This window comes from Lissotriton helveticus, chromosome 11 (genome assembly GCF_964261635.1).
Source record: "Lissotriton helveticus chromosome 11, aLisHel1.1, whole genome shotgun sequence".
NCBI classification, from domain to species: Eukaryota; Metazoa; Chordata; class Amphibia; order Caudata; family Salamandridae; genus Lissotriton; species Lissotriton helveticus.
The window spans coordinates 74,571,132-74,595,425 of record NC_136072.1 but is presented as its reverse complement, the minus strand read 5'-3'; the positions used below and the strand labels follow the sequence as shown (position 1 = coordinate 74,595,425).

The 24,294-nt window shown below is 43.7% G+C and overlaps 1 protein-coding gene across 2 annotated transcripts in view; it reads right to left on the bottom strand.

Moving 5' to 3' along the window:
- Positions 1-24,294, bottom strand: part of LOC144791617 (dehydrogenase/reductase SDR family member 4-like) — a 482,332-nt gene that overhangs the window by 348,442 nt on the left and 109,596 nt on the right. For both annotated transcript variants that reach the window (XM_078666341.1, XM_078666342.1), the window contains exon 2: positions 17,158-17,339. In XM_078666341.1, the coding sequence (XP_078522467.1) occupies positions 17,158-17,333 (176 nt within the window). In that variant the 5' untranslated portion in view covers positions 17,334-17,339. The remainder of the gene's footprint in view (positions 1-17,157; positions 17,340-24,294) is intronic.

The following is a 24,294-nucleotide window of genomic DNA, read 5'->3' as shown; positions in this document are numbered from 1 at the left end:
AGTGTCTTGGGGTCAAAAGTGCGGAGTATCTGTGTAAAAAAACAAAGTCTGAATCTAGAGATCTTCCCCCCACTATGGGGGCCAGTTGCCTTTCAGAGGAGCAGGCTAAATGGCTGCAGCAGTTGAATGATGCCCCCGTGTTACAGCCATGAGGCCACAACAGCCGGTAATGGGCTGACAAATGGCCCTCATTGCAAAGCGGGCTGCACAGTACCCCCGGGACCCAAAGCCTCCCAGTCAATCTGGCCCGGTGAACAGCCACAAAGCCACAGAGCCCACTCGGGCCTCCTTGGGTGGTTAAGAGAAGACCAACAGCCGGGATAACCAGAAGCGGTCAGAACCCCCTCAACCTGGAACGCCATGGGGGGCCAGGGGCCTTGAACAATCTTAACATACTAAATCCATGAGAGGCCAACGGCCAATTCCTCATGAACCCACAGATGTCAGTTGAGATGTAAATTGCCATGCCCCCTTTAACCCTTCCTGACTTCGCCTCTTTTGTTGCTATATTAAAATATTCCTTGAATCCCACGATTAGAGTTGATGACTGCTGCCAGGATTTTTACAAGAGTACACTCTCATAGTCACGTAGAAATGAGATAAACTCATCCTCCGCCACCTTTGCACCAAGTCTGTTCACATTCCATGCACATATTTTACAATATTGTTCTTCATCCGTCATCCTCCTCCTCCTTTAATGGTGGTAGAAGCATAAGTGCCAACGTCCTCTCATGTAGGCTCACATCCAAGAAGCAGCAGTATTTAGATTTCAGCAATCTTTACTAAAATTGTATGGAGGTACTTCATTTTGCTCCATGCCTGCACCTTCGGTTCATGCTTTACTGCCAACCCCCAAACAAATATTCCTCCCTACAGGTGTGAAGCTCCTCTTAACCTCAACGCCAAATACTTGCACAGTGTAATTCCCTGCTGCTTTCCTTCACTCTACTTTCCTCAGCGCTACTTCTTGCCCTCAAATGTCATATCCCAATACTGGTGAACAGCCTTTACAACGAAACTTTTACAACACACTACCTTTACAACGCAACTTTTACAACGCAAACTATTACAACGCATTGCTCTGGGGGCGCTCTAGGATAGGGAATAGGTTACTTTACTATCCAATAACCTTCCCTAGTGTCCACGGGGACTGGAGTTGGAATAGTAAATTAAACTATTCACTATCCAGCACCCCAAAGCACTATGCGTTGTAATGGACAGCGTTGTAATACTTACGTTGTAAAGGCATGCGATGTAAATGCATGCGTTGTAATGTCATACATCCCCCAATACTTCCTGTCCCTACTCTAAGCCAAACTTCAGCAATCCATTTTTGGGAATTAATAAAGGGATTTGGTCAATTATTGCCAGGCTTCCTTGCTAAACACAGTCTAAAAGTTATGTTATGTAATGTTTTTTTAGTGTCAGTTGTAAAGTGCATGACTGACTCAAAAAGCTACCCAGTGCTAACATAACAGATCAGGATATACTGATGGAAATTAGAATAACCATGTCTTCAGCAGCATACACAACCTCTCAAAACAGGTACATAGCCTTAAAGACGGAGGCAGAGAGTTCCAACATTTGGGTCCCAGATATGCAAAAGAATGCCCTCCTTTACTAGCCAGACTAACTGAAGGAATCACTCCTAAATTCTGTTTGCCTCAGCGTAGAGAACAATTGAGGAAATTAGGATGAACAAACGCCCTTAAGAACTGAGGTCCTGTCTAAATCATGGCTTTCTGCATATAGCACAATGTTTTAAACTTAATATGCTTTTCTAAAGTAAGCCAATGAATATTGCAGAGTTGAGTGCAGACAAAAAATGTTTAGGAGTGTGACTCTAAAGATGCGCTGCTGCATTCTGAATAATCTGTAGCCTTTTCACAGCAGTGGTGTAACGAACATCGAGGGGGGCCCCCTGCAAAGTACATTGAGGGCGCCCCCTCAAAACTCATTTAGGAGCTCTCAGCCACGGGTACTGTGCACAGGGAGCCCCCTTTCCCAAAGATGTACCTTTGTACACACAATTCGCACATCTCTGGCCACAGGTAAGCCCCTTGATAAAAGTACCTCGGGTACCAAGGGCACTTTGATCACAGAAGGTCTCTAAGGGCTGCGGCACCTATTGTGCCACCCTTAGAGGCCCTGTTTCTTAACCCGCACACACTGCCACTGCAGGCTGTGTGTTTTGGTGCAGAGAAAAGTGAAGAGTCGACTTGGTACACATCCCCGTGTGCCATGCCTGCAACCCACTGCCTGGGGCCTACGTAGGTTACCCCTCTAGCAGGGTGCACTGGCCCCCAGGGCAGGGTACAGTGGTATGTGCCCTGTACCCCTACAAAGTCTAAGTACATTCTTAGACATTGTAAGTGTAGTAAAGCCATAAAGAGCAGGTGGCTGGGCTTTTGTCATTACGACCAACACCACAGCTCCATAATCGCTTTACTAAAACCTGGGAAGTTTGGTAGCAAACATCTCAGCACATTAAACCCACACTGATGCCAGTGTGGGATTTAATTTAAAATGCACACAGAGGAAATCTTCGCGATGTCCCCTAAAAAACAACCAGCCTTGGTGTGGTTACTGAATGGCTGCCTGCCATTTGCCACCACCAGACAGGTTTCTGGACTGCTGGGCAGAGAGGCCCCACTCTCTGGGTCCAGAAACTAAGCCCATCCTGGGCAGAGGTGTAATGCCTCCAACCCCAGGATTGACTGGGTCTAGGAGAAGGGAAGCTTCCAAGGCCTGCCACCTTTGTAAGCTGTCCCTGCCTTTTGCGGCCCCCAGCAACTGGCTCCCACCGGTTCTGCCCCCCTACCTTGAGCTGGAGAATTGTCGGGAAAACAGCGCTAGGAGGAGAGGTGTACCCACCTTTGCCAACACTACCACTCAAGCGGCGGAGGCGAATTGAAGCACGCATCTAAGTCCCCTCCATCTTGGAGATAAGGGGATCCAAACAATTAGGAAGAGGCTCATGCCCTCCTCCCACTGGAGGGTGGCATAATAATGGATGTTCCCACCCCAAGGAAGGGACCCATTTGTCTTGACCTGCACACCCTCTTTAGCACCCCTAAATATTGTTTTTAGGGATGATCCTGAACCTTGCTTCCTCAGATTCGAGGGAGAAGGAAAAAGGACCGAAGAGCCATGCTGACCAAGGAAGAAGAGGATACCTACTGCTTTGGTCCCAGCCCTACCGGCCTGTCCTGACTTAAACCTGCCTACAGCGAGAACCCTGACATGTCCAGCAGCTCAGAGCCCAGAGGACCTACCCTGCACACATCTAACAGATTCTGTCTCCAGTGAGCATCGAATTTGCTCAAGTAAAGAGTCGCCCAAAGAATCCGGATCCAGGCGGCTCCATGATTTTGCACCACTCTGCACCCGACGCCCACGGCCCGAGTAAGAGTGACCCAACACCACAAGGTGATCCCCAACCTCCCTCAAGCTTCAAGCAGACGTCTGCAGTCTCAACCTGAAGGGTCACCCCGACCTTGACTGTAGCTGGTAAGAAGAACCAGATGTCAGAAGACACCCCTGCACCCGATGCCCAGACTTGGGTGGCCCAACCGACGCTGTCCAGGCATCGTGAGCAGTCCCTGACCAAAGGCCCCCTTAGAACCATTGGCTAACATTGGGCACCTGCACTCTGCACCAGGCCGCCCCAGTGCCACTGCTAGTGCAATTTGAGTACCTACCTAGACCTTGGGGAACCTTGGTCCTAACCCCCAAAACTCCTACTCATAAGTCCAGTACTTACCGTAAAACCGATAAACATTTTTCTCCAATATGAACTAACGTTACAAGTTTTGTTCCACAAATGTTGTGTTGAACTCTTGTTTTGTATGGAGAAATAGTAACTGAAAGGCAAAACCTTAAAAAGTCTTACTTACCTTGTATTGTGAGATCCCTGGCGTGGTATCTAGGCATACTACCCGAGTCGTTGTTGTAATATAAAAGTAAACAAAAAGTATTTAAAAGTAATTACTCTGTAATTTGAACTGCTTTTTGAACCAATACAAACCTGTAACGATTGCAAATCAATTCCCAATTGCACTTCTTGAAATGTTCTATGATTGAAAGTATATTTTACCTACCTGTACCAAGACCTGCTTGGTTCTAGAAAATAAAACATAAGTATAACTTTTTTATACTTACCTATTTGGTCTGGGATTCAGTCTCTGAGTGTGTGACATCAGTCTTGATTGAGTGAATACAATAAATGCTTAAAACACCCTCTGGATAAGCCTAACTGCTTGCCCACACTACCTCAAAAGAGTTGTCAGTGCTTACCTAATTTAGTCTCTGCTATACCTCTGGGGATCCACTGGACTCTGTGCACACTATACCTTACTTTGGTATAGTATATAGAGAGATGCTTCCTACAAAATGTGACAGATATCCCATCTTCCAAATAAAAAAATTCCATAGGATATAATGGAATTGTAATTTGGCATATCGGATATCCAGCACATTTGTGACAGAGTAACCCTGTTGGCCAAGATCGTAATCAGGCCCTTAGTCTGATATTAGATGTTTTTTTATCATCACCTGCAAAAATATGCAGAACAATCTATGTATCGTCAGCGTATGAGAACGAGGTAAGACATAAGCCTCGATTATATCAGCCAAAGGGTGGACATATACATTAAAAGTGTGGGGCTCAGAGAGGATCCTAGTAGAACCCCAAAAGGCAGCTGCTGCACTATAAACACGTAACGTTTTGACAGATCATGAATAGAACAATCATGCAAAAAGGAATGAAACCATACACGGGCAGTGCCCTGAATTCGACTTTCTGCAAGTCTAGAAGGTGCACAGGATGAGAGACAGTGTCAAAGTCTGAACTCAGATTCAAAAGGATAAAGGAATATTCCCCATCCCCTGCTGTTGAAGATTGATCTAAGATTTACTGTCACCCGAAGGAAAGCAGATTTAGTGCTGTGCCCAGGACGAAAACCTGACTAGTATGCATGAAGACTATTGCAGGATTCTAGATGTTGTGATAGCTGGTAACTCTTGTGCTTTTCAAGGATCTTCCCTAAAGTAGGCAAAAGCGAGATTGGCTTTCTAACTAAGATCCGTTCAGAGTCAGCTTTGTTAACAAATAAACCACAATAGCATATTTCCATGTTAACGGGACAAACCAGAGAAAAATGTAAAAAGGTTCATTCCTTTTTTTTATTGCTAATATCACTAGCAGATTGGAAGAATGCCTAGCAGCAAAAATAGACTCCTTTCTCACATCATCGATGTTGCATCCTCCTCAGCCTGCGAGCATGCAAAATGAACACACCACACACAGAGCTTGTAGCTGAAGTCTTTATTAACCAGCATACAACACACACACCTAACTGCTCATTATCTCATAACTATTAAAAACACTCCTAAACACCTCCCAATCAGGTATGTAATTCTTCCATTGAGTCCCCCACAGGGTCCTAGCGCACATAGTCTTAAGCCACTACAGCTTCCCCCTTGTTAAATACAAAGGTGTAAACAGCAGCAGCATTACATTTCTTCAATAAGTTGTCGAGGCCCATTCACTTATCGACCAGATCGAGTGATAAGAGGTAGTTGAGATGCACTTTGATCGTGCCCTAATGGTGCAGGATCTGATGTCTGATCTGGACTGTCAGGCGGGATCGCTTAATCCGTTATGGTAGGAGCTGACAAACATCGAAACAGGTGTCTAAAATCTGACAAGTCCTGTGTGATAGTTTTTCTGAGAAGATGCACTGTTATCAGGTGTCAACCGCTTGCGAAGGATCTGGTTTCCGTTGTCATTTTTGCTTGACAAGGACCCAGTCACCTTCATCGACTACTGTTTCCTGAGTTCACCAATGCCTAATGGCATAGGTTTCCATCTGGTGTTTTTGAATAGTAGCCGTGGTACAAACGTCATCCGCATCCCGGGTTTGATCTGCTGTCCACTGTGGTAGTTTGGTTCTTATAGCTCTCCCAAACAGCAAGGTGATGGGATTCTGTAGAGTGAGGGTTTGAACAATAAGCATGGAGGGCTTGACAAAGGGCTTGATTTAGCTTGATCCCATCCATCGATACACATTCGATTACCCTCTTTAGTGTACCCATGAATTGATCCACAATGCCACTGGCTTGGGCCAAAGGGCTGTACTTTTTTTATGCTTGATACTGAGTCTGGTCAGAAACTCTTTGAATTTTTTGCAGTTGAATGGTGGACCATTGTCAGATTTAAGAAGAGCAGGGATTTCCCACGCTTCAAAGACATCGTCCAACTTCTCAGTGACCTTGTGATGGGTTGTCGATCATGAATCCTCTACTAGAGTAAAACAGGAGTACTCATCAATGACCTCCATGAGATGATGTCTGTTTGCTAGTGGTATCAACAGCAATCCTTTCCCATGCATGCATGTGCAGGAAAGTCAGACATGATTAGAAGATGCTGTGTCCCTTTAGGGGAAAGGCAGGTGCATAAATAACACTCTTTTAGTTTCCTCGCAACTCTCTCGCCTAGGCCCAGGAACCACTCTTGGCATCTTAGAGCTCTTTTAGTGACCACAATGCCGGGATGTCCTTCATGGGCCAGTTCAATGTTTTGTTGTCTTAGGCTCTCAGGTAAGAACAACTTTTGAGCCCCATATGACAATGCCTTCTTTAGTAATGGATAGTTCATCCTGAACATTTTAGAATTCCAGGATTGTCAACAAGAAGTTGAACACTTTGTCTCCATGACAGCTGAAATGATGTCTTTGAGAACACGCATGTCTTTTTTTGGTATTGGTAGAGGCAATAATTATTAAACAGATAGAGCCGCTGGCATGCTAGACTTCACAATGAAGTTAATATACTCTTCGCTTGCCTTAGATCTCTAGTTGTGATGATGTACTGGCACTCTTGAAAAGTAATCAGCAATGTTCTGGTCTATACCTCGATTATGGACAGTTGGATAGTCTTACTCTTATAATCGTAACCCCCACCTCTCAATGCAAGAGGGCATTTTGGCATTTGGGTTTCTGAAAATGGTAAGTGGAGCTTGGTGGTCTATACCAATTGTGAAGGTTTCCAAAAAGAAACTTCCAGCAGTCCCACACTACAGCCAGACTCTCCTTCTCCGACTGAGAATAGGCCTGTTTTGTGTCAGACAGGTTTCGACTAGTGTAGGCCACAATGTGTCTGAGAATTTGGATGTCGATTACATTGAATAAGTACTGATCCTAGCCCCACTGGGCTTGCATCAACAAAGATCTCAGTATGTGATTTAGGGTCAAGATAGGTCATCTTAGTTGCATTTTCTATTGCATGCTTTATTCTTTTTAAATTCAGGTCCCATTCAGGAGACCACTGGAACTGAACATTTCTCCTTGTCAAATTTTTTATTGAGGCACTTATAGTGGCAAAGTCATGAATGTATCTTGAGCAAAAGCTGACCATGACTAAAAAGGATTGTAGCATGGTAACATCTCATGGGGGGTTATTAGCTGATAGTGCTTGTACTTTGGGTGAGAAGTCAGTCCCCCCTCCTGGAATATGTGCCCAAAGTACTTAAGTTTGGTCTCATGAAACTCACACTTTTCTGCATTTAAAGTGAGACCTGCATCTGCAAGCAACTGGCACAGTTGTGTGAGGGCCTTATCATGTTCTTTTTGTGTTTGCCTAAATAACAGTATGTCATCACTGTAGTTGAAAGTATGTGAAACAGGGTTGAATTATTCTACGTATAACATCCTGAAATATTTCTGCAGCAGATGAGACTTCAAACCTCAACCTTTTGTACCTGGCCAAACCAACAAGAGTAAAAAGTAGTAATGTACCCACAGTTTTCTTACAGCTTGAGTTCATGGTATCCCTTGTTCAGGTCAAGACGGGAGAAAACATTGGCCCCATTTAGCTGCATGATCATGTCTGCTATAAGTGGACCAGGTTGCCTTTCTCTCTCTATCACTTTGGTAGTCTGGCGCATATCAACGTAGATGCCATACAAAACACCAAGCAGGGGTATCAGGCCAAACGCTCTGCACAATTATCCTATCTAGTATGGTTCAGTAGATGCCCACTGCACCTACACTGTCCTTTTTTTGAGCCACCACGATGGACGACACCCATAGCATAGGTCCGGTGGAGAGCTCAATGATGTCATGCTTCAACAGCATTTCTAGTTCTTTCTTGTCGGCTTCTTTGCAAGTGAAAGACTATTCTGAATTAAGACTGAGCAACAGGGCGAATGTCTTCATTAATTTGTAGTTGCATTTTCCTTTTCCAGAGCTTTCCTAGGCCATGAAACAACTATGGGAACTGACTCACAATTCCAGATTGAGCATGTAAGTTATAATAGAGAGATATCAGTCCCATGTCAGCAGCAGTGATAAAAATTAGTAAACATGAACTCGAAGAACATGTACTAGTGCTTGCTGTTTTTAGTTGTAATGTTGCTATAAACACCCCTCGACTCTGCAACGGTTTGGATAAAGCCCACATGTAAACTTTTGTGTTTGATGGTTTGAAACGTGGCACAGGTGACAGGCAATTAAACATCTTGACTGGAATTATATTAATCGACACACCACTGTCTATGATAAAAATTAGAGGGCAACCATTAAAATTTATTGTAATGTTGGGGCAAGGTTCAAAATAGTTCTGTTGTTTCACATCGTGGCTTGCCTTGATCTTTGTTTATTTATTGCAAGCAGCTACACCTACATGCCATTCTTTGGTCGAAGCCACACTTGCACATCCATATTCTTCATCAGCACTCAATAGCGATGTCGAGGAGTCTTTGCAGGATAAACTTGAGGCTGATCGACTTTGCTTGGTTTCTACTTGCCATAACTGATGTTGCTCTTTGGCCTCGTGGGTGGGGCAAGAATGCTTATGAAACTTTCGGGCATCCATTTTCTCTTTCAGCTGCGACGTAGCTGGTTTCTCTTTTGATTTGCAAACCCTTATAAAGTGCAAGTTTTCCCGATGGCTGGGCATTTATATTCATAAGGAAATGAAAACCCACAATGAAACAGTTTTTCTTTCTTCGTGGAGACCAACTTATGTGCATCTGACTTGTGTATGTGGTTGCTCTTCATGATCAATACCGATTCACTTTTCACTGTGCCAGCTTCCATATCGGTGGCTTGTTGATCTGCCCTTTCGTCTGCTCTTGCAGCCATTAGAACTTTCTCTAAACTGAGTCTCTTTCTCCAGAAGTAGTCTGAAAGACAACCAGAGAATACACTGAGGGGTATGGCTTCTTCATCATTACATACACTAACTCTGCTTGATAAGTACATCAAGTCCCTCGACAAAGTCATCCATCGTCTCACCAGCTTGTTGTTCCCCTTGACTAAAAATTTATCTTTCGTAGTCAACATCGGCATCGGATTGAACTTGGTTCCTAATGCTTCTATGATTTGACAGTACAATATTGTATCAGATTGTGAAATGTTCTTAATTACTTCTTTTATTCCAGCACCAGCAAGATTGTTCAAGTACTTAATGATTTTCTTATAATCTACCTCTTCTAGGGCATATATGAAGTAATCAAACATCTCGAACTATGCAGTCCATCTGACGCCAATATTCTGCTTTTTGGCGGTGTCGAATGGTGGGGGAGGTTTCTAAAATACAGCTGCACCATACTCCATGCCTTCTATTGTAGCTACTGGAAAAGTTCGATTTGATTTGATAATAATTTTATTTTGGCAGATAATGCCATAGAAGTATACAAAAATATAATATACATATAAAAATGGTGAAATACAAATCCAAAATCATTCCAATAGGAACTTTTCCCCATTTATAATAACCAATATCATAGTATAAAGGAAAGCATTAGACTCAATAAAAATGTGTCCCATATATATTACAACCACATTATCCCCTTTCTTCTTATATGCCAAATTCATCCCAAAAATGTAATAACAGTACATACAGGCCGTGGGCAAGTGTCAGATCTTAGAATTCTGAGAGTAATACAAAAGTAGCGTATGCCCAATTGTTTACACAGGGGCTTAATCCAAGCCTGTCAAGGACCACCATATTCCAGACAGCCAAATAGGACATGAGCAATGGTTTTCTCAGCATCGTTGCACCCTGGTCACAGGGCTAAATCGTTAGATGATCTCCTGTGTGTAAAGAATCTCAAAGAGGGCATGCCGACCCTAAATTGAAAATATAATTTCCGATCCATTGGGATAGATATAATATTCCAATAAGGTTCACATTTAAAGTCTAAAAACTCTCTTGTCGGCTTAGCCCTAGCAGCTGTGTGGGCATCAATCTGCATTAACCAATTCCAATATTGCGTTTCAACAGCTCTTTTTAAGTATGGGATGGCAAGATGGAGTCTCCCAAAGTTCTCTCATGCCCAGTGAGAACAATTACTTTTTAATGTGTGAGAAACAGTCAATTTTGTTAAACCTTTCTGCATGCATTTGTACCTGAAGAGCAGCAGATTAGTGAGTGATTTCTGGGGTAGACCATAACCTCCGCCAGAATAGTTATTAACTATTGTCCTGGCTCCTTAATATTTTGCTCTCTGATTTCGTTAAGCCAGAAGAATTGTTGGAATCTATGACATAATATCGACAGACAGAATATCTACATAAAAAATATCGACACAAAAATATCGAAATCAAAAATATCGGAGTCCTATCTTCATAAAGGTAAGTACAAAAATATCGAAAAATTAATATCGTAGTACAAAAATATCGAAAATAAAAATATCGTTTTTTAAATATATTAATAATAATGTCAAAATAATTTTAAAATACATATAATTTTACAAATATTAAATAAAAACATTAAAACATAATTAAAAAATTAAAACTAATAAATATACATTTAAAATAAATTAAAAACTTAATAATTTAATGTAATTTTATTTTTTTTAATTTCATTTAATTGATTTAATTTAAATATAAATTTATTTTATTTTTACCCTGCACGCCTGTACCTCAAAAACCCAAAACTGACCCTGAACCCTAAAAATACCCCTTTACCCAAAACCCCAAAACTGACCCTGAACCCTAAAAATACCCTTTTACCCAAAAACCCAAAACTGACCCTGAACCCTAAAAATACCCCTTTACCCAAAAACCCAAAACTGACCCTGAACCCTAAAAATACCCCTTTACCCAAAAACCCAAAACTGACACTGAACCCTAAAAATACCCTTTTACCCAAAAACCCAAAACTGACCCTGAACCCTAAAAATACCCCTTTACCCAAAAACCCAAAACTGACCCTGAACCCTAAAAATACCCCTTTACCCAAGAACTAAAACCTGACCCTGAACCCTAAAAATACCCCTTTACCCAAAAACTGAAAACTGACCCTGAACCCTAAAAATACCCCTTTACCCAAAAACTGAAAACTGACCCTGAACCCAAAAAATACCCCTTTACCCAAAAACTGAAAACTGACCCTGAACCCTAAAAATACCCCTTTACCCAAAAACTGAAAACTGACCCTGAACCCTAAAAATACCCCTTTACCCAAAAACTGAAAACTGACCCTGAACCCAAAAAATACCCCTTTACCCAAAAACTGAAAACTGACCCTGAACACTAAAAATACCCCTTTACCCAAAAACTGAAAACTGACCCTGAACCCAAAAAATACCCCTTTACCCAAGAACTGAAAACTGACCCTGAACCCTAAAAATACTCCTTTACCCAAAAACTGAAAACTGACCCTGAACCCTAAAAATACCCCTTTACCCAAAAACTGAAAACTGACCCTGAACACTAAAAATACCCCTTTACCCAAAAACTGAAAACTGACCCTGAACCCCAAAAATACCCCTTTACCCAAGAACTGAAAACTGACCCTGAACCCTAAAAATACTTCTTTACCCAAAAACTGAAAACTGACCCTGAACCCTAAAAATACCCCTTTACCCAAAAACTGAAAACTGACCCTGAACCCTAAAAATACTCCTTTACCCAAAAACTGAAAACTGACCCTGAACCCTAAAAATACCCCTTTACCCAAAAACTGAAAACTGACCCTGAACACTAAAAATACCCTTTTACCCCAAAACTGAAAACTGACCCTGAACCCTAAAAATACCCCTTAAAAAAACTAAAACATATAAAATTTAAAATATTATTATATACTTACCTATACTTACGTTGTAATGGATTGCGTTGTAAAGGTACCTGCGTTGTAAAAACATGCGTTGTAAACACATGCCTTGTAATGGTTTTTGCGTTGTAAAAATGTCGTTGTAATGGTAGTGCGTTGTAAAAGTTGCGTTGTAAAGGTTGTTTCCCCGGTGGATAGCGTAGGGGTAAAAATTACTATTCACACTCCAGAGGGTGCAACAGTAGGGAAAGCGTTGGATAGCATGGGGGTAAAAATTAATTCCCACACTACTCCCACTTTAACACACAACACACTACACATATAAAAAAGACAATTAATATAAATTTCAATTAATCAATTAATAATAATTAATATTACTAAATTGATGTAATTATAAATGAACTAATTAACACATATTAATTACTAATTAATTAACAATAAATACCAACAAATAAATACAATCGCTTTAATTTATTAAAATTAATTATATCACACCCTATCCACCTATAAACACACAACCCACTACACATAAATAAATCACATCATTTAATCACTTAATAATTATTAATTACCAATTAATTATTAATTAACAATAACAAAAACAATAAATATATTAGCACATTAACTCTAATTAATTTAATTAAATAATTAATAATATTTAATTACCAATTAATTATTAATTAACAATAACAATAGATTAAATATATTAGCACATTAACTCTAATTAATTTATTGTACTAATTAATATTATTTAATTACCAATTAATTAATTAACAATAACAAAAATGTATATATATTAAAACATTAACTCTAATTAATGTAATTAACTAATTAATATAAATTAATTACCAATTAATTATTAATTATTAATATTTACAAAAATATATTAATTAATTAATTATTATTAAATTACTTCCCACCCTATTCCCCTATAAACCCACAACCCGCTCTGATACTAAAACGCAAAATGTAAACAAATTTACTAATTTTCAAACATACATTACAAAACATATTTAACAAACATATAAACAAAATAATAAAATACATAACACTAAACAAATTTTAGATATTACTAAATTTCGATATTTTCGATATTATTAACATACATACCTTAAAAAAACGATATTCTGTCTGTCGATTTTGGACATCGATATTCTATACCATCGAAATGAAAACATCGATATTATTGTATATCGATATTTTAATTTCGATATTTTGTCTCACTACCGAATTGTTGATCCCCCAGAGTTCAGAACCATAAAGGGCAGATCCCACAGCCTTGCCTTCATATATCGGGGGGGGCAGAGGGCATTGGTTTGTTAAGGACGCACAATGATCTTGACAGATTACACCTGTGATCTGCATGAGCTTTAAAGTATTTCTTTCCACATGGTGATTCCAGGACATAATAGTGGACAGATTAATGCACAAATAGTTAAAGGAGTCCACCCTCTCTAATGGTGTGCCCCCTAAAACGAATTTCCCTTTAAAGGAATTGTGTTGAGGAAAAGACATAAACTTGGTCGTATCCGCATTAATTTCCAAACTGTTGGTGCAAAACTCCTCAAAACATAATAGCAGATGTTGAATCCTGATAGGGGTTTTGAAAATTAATAGGATTTCATCCAAGTGCAAAATAGGCATTTTTATTGTAACTGAAGTGGAGGCATCTGTAGGATGTTGAGAGAGAAAGTGGACAATGTCATTAAGATACAAGGAAAACAATGTGGAGCCAAGAAACACCATCAAATTCTTGCATAATTGCCCTTGTGCAAGAGCACAACCTAGGCAAGGATATCTAGGGGCAAGCCCATAGGACGTGCCATAACTTACAACGGGGGAACTAGGTTGAACGCTGATTTGAGATCGACCAAGCAAACTTACAAGCGGCCCCTGCTGATCACTACAGTCTTTCAGTATAGAAGCAGGATTCGGCAGACCTAAACAATCGTGCTGGTTTTCATCCAAAAACCAGCTTGCAAGGGAAAGAGTATGTTGTTATCAGTGATCCAGTATAGAATTACTTTTTTGTACTCAGTCAATCAAACTGATCGTTCAGTAGTTGAAAGGTATGCATCTATCTCTCTTTTTAGGTCGAGCTTTAGTGGCAGCGTGCATGCGTTGCTCGCTCTGGGAGGCATGAAGTAGTCGAGTATGGGAGATAAACTGCCCCTACTCTCCGCCCATATTTTTGATTGGCTTCTGTCTTTGTCATTCGTAAATGTTGGTGTGTTATTCCATAATAGGCTGTTAGTCCTGCCTTAGTACAGCCATGACAACATTTGTAACCTCCCATGGCTACTGGCCCCTTTACTTCATTGATACATCAGTGAATACTATTTCCTTCGTAGTCACGCAGCTTTGTCTGTGCCTTTTCCTCCCCCCTCGACAGTGCCTCCCCCCTCTACCGATGGCCGTGCCTTCTCCCCCTCCGCCCTCCCGTTGTCCGTGATTCCAAGTTGCCAATGCAATAGGTCTCCCGTAAATTGAAGACCTATTGCATTGCAAATGCTTGTTTAATCTTGCTTTCTTCCACATTCTCCCTTCTCTCTACCACAATCTTGCTTGTCGTCCTACGTCTCTCTGTGAAGCAAATTACAAGCACAGTGCATAAAAAACAACTAATAAACAGATATACGCTAAAAAACACAAACCGTGTGGTTTTCGCAGATCTGCCTTTCATAACTCTCTATTGTGTGTAATAAGCGGAAAGAGTGTGAGATTGATTTCCTCAATAGTGACAAGATTTGTAGGGTACAGTTGATGTTCTTAAGGTACAGTGTGGTGGTTGCTAAAGCCCCAGTGACCCTGCACGCTCACAGGTGCACGCACACGCACCCAATACTCTCACAGAAAAGCGGTGAGTCAGAGGAAGAGACATGTGAGGCCCCCCCATGACAGCAAGTCCTGTCAGAGACCCCCGTCCCAGGGCCGCTTCATGTGAAGTTGCAGCACGTGGGACGGGGAGCAGAGGGAAAGTACCCGCTTGCATCAGATGGGCTTTATTGCTCGACGCTGACTACTTCTTTCTATTCTCTGCTCCATTCCTCCCCACCCAGGAACATTATATAGGCTTGTCGCAATACCCTCTTTAATGCATTGTTCTCCAGAAAAATACGAACAACGGTAAGACTGGTAGGGTTAGGGGCAAGGTTAGTCAGTCATGTGTCAGGTTCAGGACATTTTACGAAAGGCTGGTGCCTCTGAAAGACTATTCCACCAGTAATAACTTGTCTGGCAACGTCCTGAATCAAAAACATTCTGGTCTCTACTTCGTATTCAGCCTTGCTTTTCGGTTAATATTTAAATTTTACATTCAATAAAGGTGCAGAGCCCCATGGGTGCAGTACACTGTCAGACTGGGACAGAAAATAGGGCAGCGCACCAAAATAACAGTGACCCCGTTTAGAAAATCAAATAGCTAAACAAGCATTTGCAATGGAATAGGTCTCGCATTTTAGAAACTTTGACCTATTGCTATTGCAAATTACAATGCCTTTGTAATAATTGCAGGCTTTTTAAATGCATAAATAAAAGGCATTGTCATTAACAATGCCAATAGATAAAAATCTCACAATTGCGAGACCTATTGCATTGCGAATGCTTGTTTTAGATAGGTGTTACTTGCGCTTTTCCATGACTCCAGAACAGGAGCACCCTTTGCGATGACGTTAGCCAAGGCACAAATATATTTGATCCATTTACCTCTATCTTGATTGAATACATCAATTGAGCAGCCGTCTAGTCCCAGGGCTCTACTGCTGGTAATGGCACCAAGTGCAATAGAAATGTTGTTTGGATTAAATGACAAGGCTCAGGAGATTCTAAAGGAAGAGCCTCTCTCTCAGTTGGATCGGAAGTTCCCCCAGAGTAAAATTTTAAAAAATGACCAATCTTTTGCGGTTATATAGTTAATGGATTGAGGTGTTGATACAGTTACCCCCATGGTTACTAGGGAGCAGAACTGTGGAATCTTGCGCAAAGCAGGCCGCTTTTAGTTCTTCCCACCTTGAATCATCCCACTCTCTTTTGGCTCTAGCCTGGGTCTCCTTATATGCCCTTCTTAAATGGGTGATACAAGTCGGATCCATCTTCATATTTATGGCAACTGCAAGAGAGTTTCGCACTTGTCTGCATTCCTTATTAAGCCAAGTATTTTCTCTATAAGCACACTTTTGGGTGGAAGGCTTTGGGGCTTTTGGGTCACAATGTATTTTATAAAGTTTTTATGTAACTCAGTAAATATACTTATATTCATTTCCAGGTTTGAATTCACACTCTTTTTGGGTAAGAATATTTCAATATACTGGCTAATAGCCAATAAGATGTTGGTACGGTCAGCTAGATAGTGCCATTTTAGCCTACGCATATCATTGGATGGAACTACAGCCTTAGTAGAAGAGTGTGGATGGGAATTATGTGGGTGCTTGCCACAAACGTGAGCCAAAGTAAGACACAGGGGGTTATCGTCACTCTTCGGTCTCTCCTTAATGATAATATCCTCTACATGGGACCGGAATCTCAAGTCAACTCAATGTAATCAATGTGACTTGTATGAAATAGTTTGTTATAAGTAAAGGCCCCCTTTATATCAGAAAAGAAATGATCTTAAGCTGTAAAGCAACGCTCTACCTATCCGATTCATGGACATAAACTGACTGGACTATGTAAAATCGAGGTGCTAAATGGTAACTCCAAAAGTCTGGCAGGGCTAGGGCCAGGTATGCTCCTCCTTACTTGTGACTGTCTTCCTATCCTACTAGCCTTTCAAAGCTTAAAGTATGTGAAGCTGATCCTCCTTATCCTCTCTCTACTTTCTTCTCCATGCAGTGCTAACTAAACATTCTCTGTGTAACGCTCACTAACCTGAATTGTATTGAATGAAGAGGCAGAGATAAAGAACTATCCTGAACCTGTAATAAGGTCCGTGGGTGAGTAACTTCTGTATAAAGAGAAATAATAATTGTCGATAGAAAAATGTCTTAAACAAGAACGCACAAAACTTTCTTGATGCCCTCTTGCATTACCAATCATAATCCACCAACAAACAGCGAAATTAAAACATTTTAATCTTAAGAAATCTTAGGGCAATTTTACCCTTCAGTGGAACCAGTCAGTACAGCCACCTTCCCAGCATGCACAGTCTTCCACTCAACTGCACTGCTGCACAATCTCAGTAAAGAGCGAAGATTCCTTAATGCTGGCTGTCGATGAATTCCATCAGATTTGATCAAAGAACTGAACATTCTTTTTCCTCCTGTCAAGGTTAACATCTTGCTCTAGAAATAAAATACAAAGTGTGACTAAGGAACTGTGTAATACATATATTGTAGCCTGCTGCATGCTACAGTCTCTCAAGCATTATTTGAATTATCGTGGTGATTAATATATTGTCTTGATTTAATTTGGTAAAACATATCACTTGAAAAGAGGCCACGGACAGTAAAGTTTGTTAACTATGTACAGCACAATCACATTAGACATACCACACTTCATATATGGTTTAAAGGCGCAAACAACATTGCTAGATCAACAACAATTGCTCCAAGTTATTTCTAAGGCAGTTCATGTTGCTTATTTCTACATACTTTAGAACACATTAGTTGCTCCAAGTGCATGCACAGTACCAACAACAATAACACATACTGCTATAAAGAAGAACAACCATGCAACAGTGCAGCACAGATGCAAAAACCAGGAGTTACAAAATACAAAGTAAACTAGGATCAGAACCTTTTCTTCACTTGTAGATAGATGCAATGTCACTTTTTTTCTGTTGCTCAGAAAATCAGTGCTCAATACAAATGAAGAAAATATGAATGTGATGTCATGTTGCTGTGTAAGAAAAGTTCCTGCGCCAGTAAATCTGATGGGCAGGAAAACATGACACCAAATGACTGCAAACATGCCTCCTGGCATACTACTAGTTGGGGGATGAAGTCCCCTTGGCTCTTGAGGTCCCTTGGTGGCCAACTAGTCCTCCTGTTACCTTCAGTAAGACCCACAGAGGTAGACTACTGAGATGTCTTTAGAGACCACAACCCTTTCTCCACCATTCTGCAAACGTGCCTCCATGCACATTACTCATTGAGGGAAGAAGTTCACTTTAGTCCTGAGGCCCTTAGGAGGCAAGGGGACCTCATCCCCCACCAGCAGTGCGCTGGGAGGCATGTTTGCAGATTGGTGGAGAAAGGGGGCGTGGCCGGTGACCACCTCTCAGAAATCCCACTATGTGGGGCTTACAGGAGGTAACAGGATGTGTTGTTGGCCCCTAAGGACCCTCAGCTGCGAACAAGACTTCATTCCCCAGGGAAACATTGGTTACATTGCAGTGTTTACAACGTAATACCTTTACAACGCGGGCATTACAACACAAGTCATTACAATGACTTGCGCTGGATGGCGCCCTAACCTAAGGAATAGTGTGATTTACTATTCCAACACCTTCCCTACTGTACGTAGACTGGAGTTGGTATAGTAAATCATACTATTCCTAAGTCCAGCGCAAGTCGTTGTAACGACTTGCGTTGTAATGCCTGCTTTGTAAAGGTATTGTGGTGTAAACATCGCAATGTAACGTCGTATATTCCATTCCCCAGCAAGGAGCACGCCAGGAGATTTGTGAGCAGAGTAGTGGAGAAAGGGGGTGGGGCCTTGGGCGAGTTGGCAGGCTTTTTTTGAAATTTGCTCTTTTAGGAAGGGAGCTGCATAGCCCCTCTTCCCTGGACCATTTTTTGCCCCGGGGATCCTATCCCCGGGGCCTTTATTAATAATATATATATTTATTTTTTTCCCGAAACCTTTATTGCTCCTTTTAGTCTTACACAGCATCTGGCCTACAACCCAACGGGCCGGCCGCTACATCGTTGCCGAAATAGCCTCATTATCGGAAAAGTCTGTTAACTTGTTGCTATGTCCGTGGTCTGGCTATTTCGCACTTTAGGAAAGGCGCATCATTCACAAGTAATGTCCTGATTTGATTAGGTTTGTTTTTTTGTTTTTTCAACAGTAAACAATGTAAAAAATGAACAAAGAAATCACAGGTAGGTCGTCACGTGCTGAAGTGATTCCGCATACATTGTGCCGTGCAAAGTTTCTGACAAATTGCTCTGCATTTAGGTCTGCAAGGTTACACATATGAATTAGTACTAATGATAGGTGTACATGGAAATTCCTACGGGGTACTTGCCCTGTTTGCCCCTCCGTTTCATCCCTCCCGACTCCCACGGTCTCCCCCAGTCCCTCCCCCTACCCCCACTCAACCTCTTCTTGGGAACGCTAATCGTCCTCCCCTTCCTCATCAGATGATATTGGTTCGTCCTCTGGTAAGGGTTCGCAAATGTCCCCCCGGTATGCGTTCCACGGGGTCCAGATCTTATTCCATTTTCTCGGGCAGGCCCTGCTAGCATACACCTCCCTTTCCGTGACCATCACCCTGTCCATATTCACACACCATTGTGTTCTCGTCGGCACCTCTATCGCCCCCCATTTCTGTGCTATGTCCCTTTTAGCTATGACCATGCCCAAGGTGACCCATTGTAGTCCATGCCTGGACAAATCATTGGGTTCCCACACATTAAGTAAGCATTTTCGTGGTTCAGGGATCAGGGAGGTCCCCACAGTCTGTGATATAGTGCGTAGTATACTTCTCCAGTATTCTTGAATGCGTGGGCAGTCCCATAATGTGTGGAAGAAAGTCCCTTCCTCCCCACACCCTCGGAGACAAAAAGGGTGTTGCGCGCGGTGTATGAGGTGTAGTGTCGTTCTAGTATAATATACTCTATGTAGTATTTTGAGCTGTATGAGCCGGAATTTAGCTGAGATACCTACTTCTTTGGGTGAAGCCACTGCTTCATTCCACTCAGTTTCGTCCATAGCTGCCACGTCCCCCTCCCACTTTTCCTTAAGTTTGATCATGGGATCCGGCAAATTGTTGCTCAACTTACGGTATGTGAGCGAGGTTGCTCGCTCTGGCATATAGTCCGTAAGGAGACGGTCTTCAAGCGGTGAGGCCTCTGGCACCTCCGTCTCTGGGGGGATGGCTGTAAGCAGCGCGTGCCGAATCTGAGCATATCGGAATGCTTCTCGTGGCCCTAGTTCATATTGTTCTCTCAGTCGTGCAAATGGAATCACTGTGCCCTGTTCCCACAAGTCCCCCACCGTGGACAGGCCTATCACATCCCAATGGGAGAAGCCCTTGCAATTCCGTAGGTTCCCTAGCATCCGGGAGTCCCACAGGGAAGTAAGTTTCGTTATTCTCCCTTTCCATCCCAGTGTCGTCAGCGCCCTGTGCCATATCGCCGCTTTGAGTTTTGTGGGTCCCTTCAGTGTGCGTACTACTCGTTGGTCGTACAAGGGGGCCAGTAGGGTACTTGCTCCTAACTGTGTCCTGTCTGCTCTGAACGCTGGGTCATTTTGAGGGGCGTGGATCCACTGATTTATGATTTTCAGCTGCGCTGCCCAGTAATACAATTTCAGGTCTGGCAGTGCAATCCCTCCGTCATACCACCCTTTGTGCAGTTTGGCCTGCGCGATGCGGGCCGGGCGGTTACTCCACAGGAGACTCGCCACCAACGCTGACACTTTCCTAAAGTAACCTGGTTCCCCGGGAACGGCGTATTCTCCAGGATGTACAAGAAACGGGGCAGTGACATCATTTTGTACAATGCTGCCTTACCCAGCATCGTGAAGGGCAGTCCAGCCCAGAACCCAACGTCCTGTTTGAGCCGTTCTATAGGTGGCTTCAGGTTTTTCTGCGCAAATTCTATCGGGTCCTTGGTGACATGTATGCCCAGGTATTTAAAGGATGAACCGGCTTCGGTCAAGGGGCAATGAGCACTCAGTGTCGGGCCCGGTCCCTTCAGAACATATAGTTCCGACTTATTCCAGTTCAGCGTATATCCCGAGACTTTTCCGTGTCCATCACACAGAGTCAGAAGCGCTGGAATGCTATGTTCCGGGTCAGTGAGGTAAACTAGCATGTCGTCTGCGTATAGGGAGATGCGGTCCTCCCCTCCCCCAGCCCAGGAAATCCCTCTAATCAGTGGGGTAGACCGTATCAGGTGTGCTAAAGGTTCTAGGGCGATCGCGAAAAGCAGCGGTGACAGGGAGCAACCCTGTCGAGTTCCTCTTCCCAAGGGAAATGTGTGCGAGATATGGCCATTCACTACCACCTGTGCCACCGGTCTCGCATACAACAATCTGACCCATGCTATGAATTTGGGTCCAAACCCTAAGTGTGCCAGGACCTCGAACAGGTAATTCCATTCGACCAGATCGAATGCCATTTTCGCATCGAGGGCCAATATAACCGCTGGTTCGAGAACCGAATCCGCTCTCGCCAACACTCCGTGCACTCTTCGCAGATTCAGTGCCGTGTTTCTGTGCGGCATGAACCCGGACTGATCGGGATGTATGAGGTCCGGCAGATGTGTCAGTAGTCGGGTAGCCAGGAGTTTGGCTAGTATTTTAACTTCAGCATTGAGCAGGGATATGGGGCGATAGGAATTGCAATCTTCCTGTGGTTTCCCGGTTTTAGGTATCGCGATAATGGTCGCCACTCTTTGGTCTGGTGGGAGCTCGCCCTTCGTTAGGCAATCCGTATACATGGCCAGTAGGTGTTTACTGAGCCTTTCCGACGTGGCCTGGTCCACTCTAGCGGGATGCCATTTGGGCCGACCGCCTTACCGGGTTTTATCGCCCGTATCGCTATGCGGATTTCGTCCATGGTTAGATCTGCCTCTAGTTACGCTGATGCCTCCGGCTGCAGCCTCGGTGTGTGGATAGGTTCTAGTGCTGCCCTGGCCATTTCTACTGTTACCTCCCTGTCAGACGTGTAAACACCCTCAAAATGGTCAGCGAGTATTTCTACGATTCGCTCCGGGCTCGTGTGCAGTGTACCTCTCCTGTCTTTCACTTGTTGGATACCTCTAGAGCTCCCTCCCTTCTTGTCTAACCAGGCCAACATCCTGCCCGCTTTATCTCCTATATCATAAATTCTGTTCTTTGTTGCCGTTATCTGCCCTCTGACTTGGTGCCGCAAATATTCCGTATATGAGTGTTGTTGGAGGTGCAGTGTGTGGGCCGTGTCCGGCGTGGGGTGTGTTTCGTGTCTTATTGTCGCTTCTCGCAGTGCCAGCTCTATTTCGGCCAATTCGAGCGCTTTTTCCCTCCTATAGCCTGTAAGTGTGGTTATTGCGTGCCCCCTTAACACTGTCTTATATGCTTCCCATAGGGTCGCTGCCAATTGCACTGACTCTAGATTTTCTTCGAAGTAATGCTTCGTCGCCGTCTTAAGTGCTTTCCTGACTTTAGGCGCCTTGAGGTATGCTGCCTGTATGGGGTAAAGCCGTTTGCGTGTTTTCACCTGGGTCGAGAGTGTTAAGAGAATCGGGGAGTGGTCTGATATGCCTCTGGGTTGAATGTCTATGGTGTCTACGTGTTGTATGCATTCTCCCAGTGCCAAGAAGTAATCTATCCTCGAAAGACTGTTGTGGACAGCAGAGTGGAAAGTGTATTGATTCACGTTAGGGTGGGCATGCCGCCACATATCCACTAGGCCCATAGCGGTCAAGAAACGTTGGAAGCGTGAGGGACCCTCGGTTGAGCCTGTGGCCGGGAACCTGTCAAGTGTACCGTCTACAGTGGCATTAAAATCCCCCCCAAGTATAATGTCTCCCTCTGGAAGGGCCAGTAGGAACTCACCCAGAGCTGGAAGCAGGACCGAATGAAGTGCCGGTGGGATATATACCGAGACCACATTAATAAGCCTTCCTTCCCACTGTCCCTGTAGGGCCGCGAAGCAACCCTGCCCATCTATCTTCGTACTCAGTGGTATAAACTGTGAGGATTTCTTAAGTAAAATCCCAGTCCCTCGAGATCCTGATGTGAACTCTGAATGCGCCATCATTTGATAGCCTCTTCTATCAAGCGCCCTGGCAGTCCCACCCTGTAAATGCGTTTCTTGAAGGAGTGCTAGAGCCGGCCCCTGTCTTTTCAGTGCAGTGAGTACCAGCCCTCGTTTGACCTTGTCTCCCAGGCCCCGTACGTTCCATGTTAGTATGCTAAGGGGTGCTCCCTGGGATCTAGGTGCACCCTCATCCCGCCTACGTCGTGAGCGATCTGCCATAGTCCGTCGTGTAGATGTTCATGTGACCAGTGTGTCCTGCGGTCACAGTGTCCCACCCCTCCCTACCAGGGAAGCAGCGCGGGTACCAGCCAGCCCAACCCGACCAATCCTGTAGAACTTTGGAAAACTCAACTAACTTCCCTTCTCCCTTCCCAATCTGAACCTGGAGAAATGTGTAGCCTAGTACAGTTTGCGGTTTGCAATGAACAGTTAAACAACCCCCCCACTCCTCCCCCCTCCCTGCCTCCCTGCCAGACGGGCTTAGAACTGTCCGCCACCCCAACTCAGCAGAGTGCTTTACCCAACCCATAAACAGTACTTGCATGCTGGGGTGAAGTGTCCTCCGGAGTAGACATGACCCCTGCCCTCTCCGGTCTCCCCCGGTCCAGTGTCCAAGCCGGGTCACACCCACGAAGCCATGTCAGTGTTCATTCCGTTCGGTGCCGGGCGACTATTCCTCCACGTCTTCCAGTGTGTTGGTGGTGTCCTGCGTCTGGGAGTGCGTCGATTCAATTCCACCTGATGCTTGGGATCTCGGTTGGCTGTCTCCGCGTTGGCTCTGGTTTGTTCTATGCGAGCGGCGGGGTAGTCCTACTTGTCGCCAGCCATCCAACCATTCGCGCGCCAACTCTGGCGTGTCGAAAAACCAAACCTTACTGTCCGCGACCACTCGCAGCCGGGCCGGGAACAGCATCGAGTACGGCAGTTCCCTAGCTCTCAGTTCCCTCTTGATATCAAGGAAGGTCCTCCTCCGGCGCGCCACCTCCGCAGTATAGTCCGGGAAAAAGGCTACCGTAGAGTTCTGAACCTGCAGCGGCGCTGCCATCCTCGCGGCCTGTAGGATCGCATCCCGGTCCCGAAAGTTAAAGAGTCTCGCTATTATGGGTCTAGGGGTGGCTCCAAGCTTGGGCTTTCCCCCTGGAACTCTGTGCGCCCTTTCAACGGAGAAAAATTGTGATAAACCCTTGGGTTTGAGCTGTGTCTTGATCAAGTCTTCCACGTACAGATCCATGGCTTTAGTTCCTTCCGATTCCGGGACCCCAAGAATTCTTACGTTGTTGCGCCTGGAGCGCCCCTCCTGGTCGTCCAGCTTCTCTTTCAGTGTC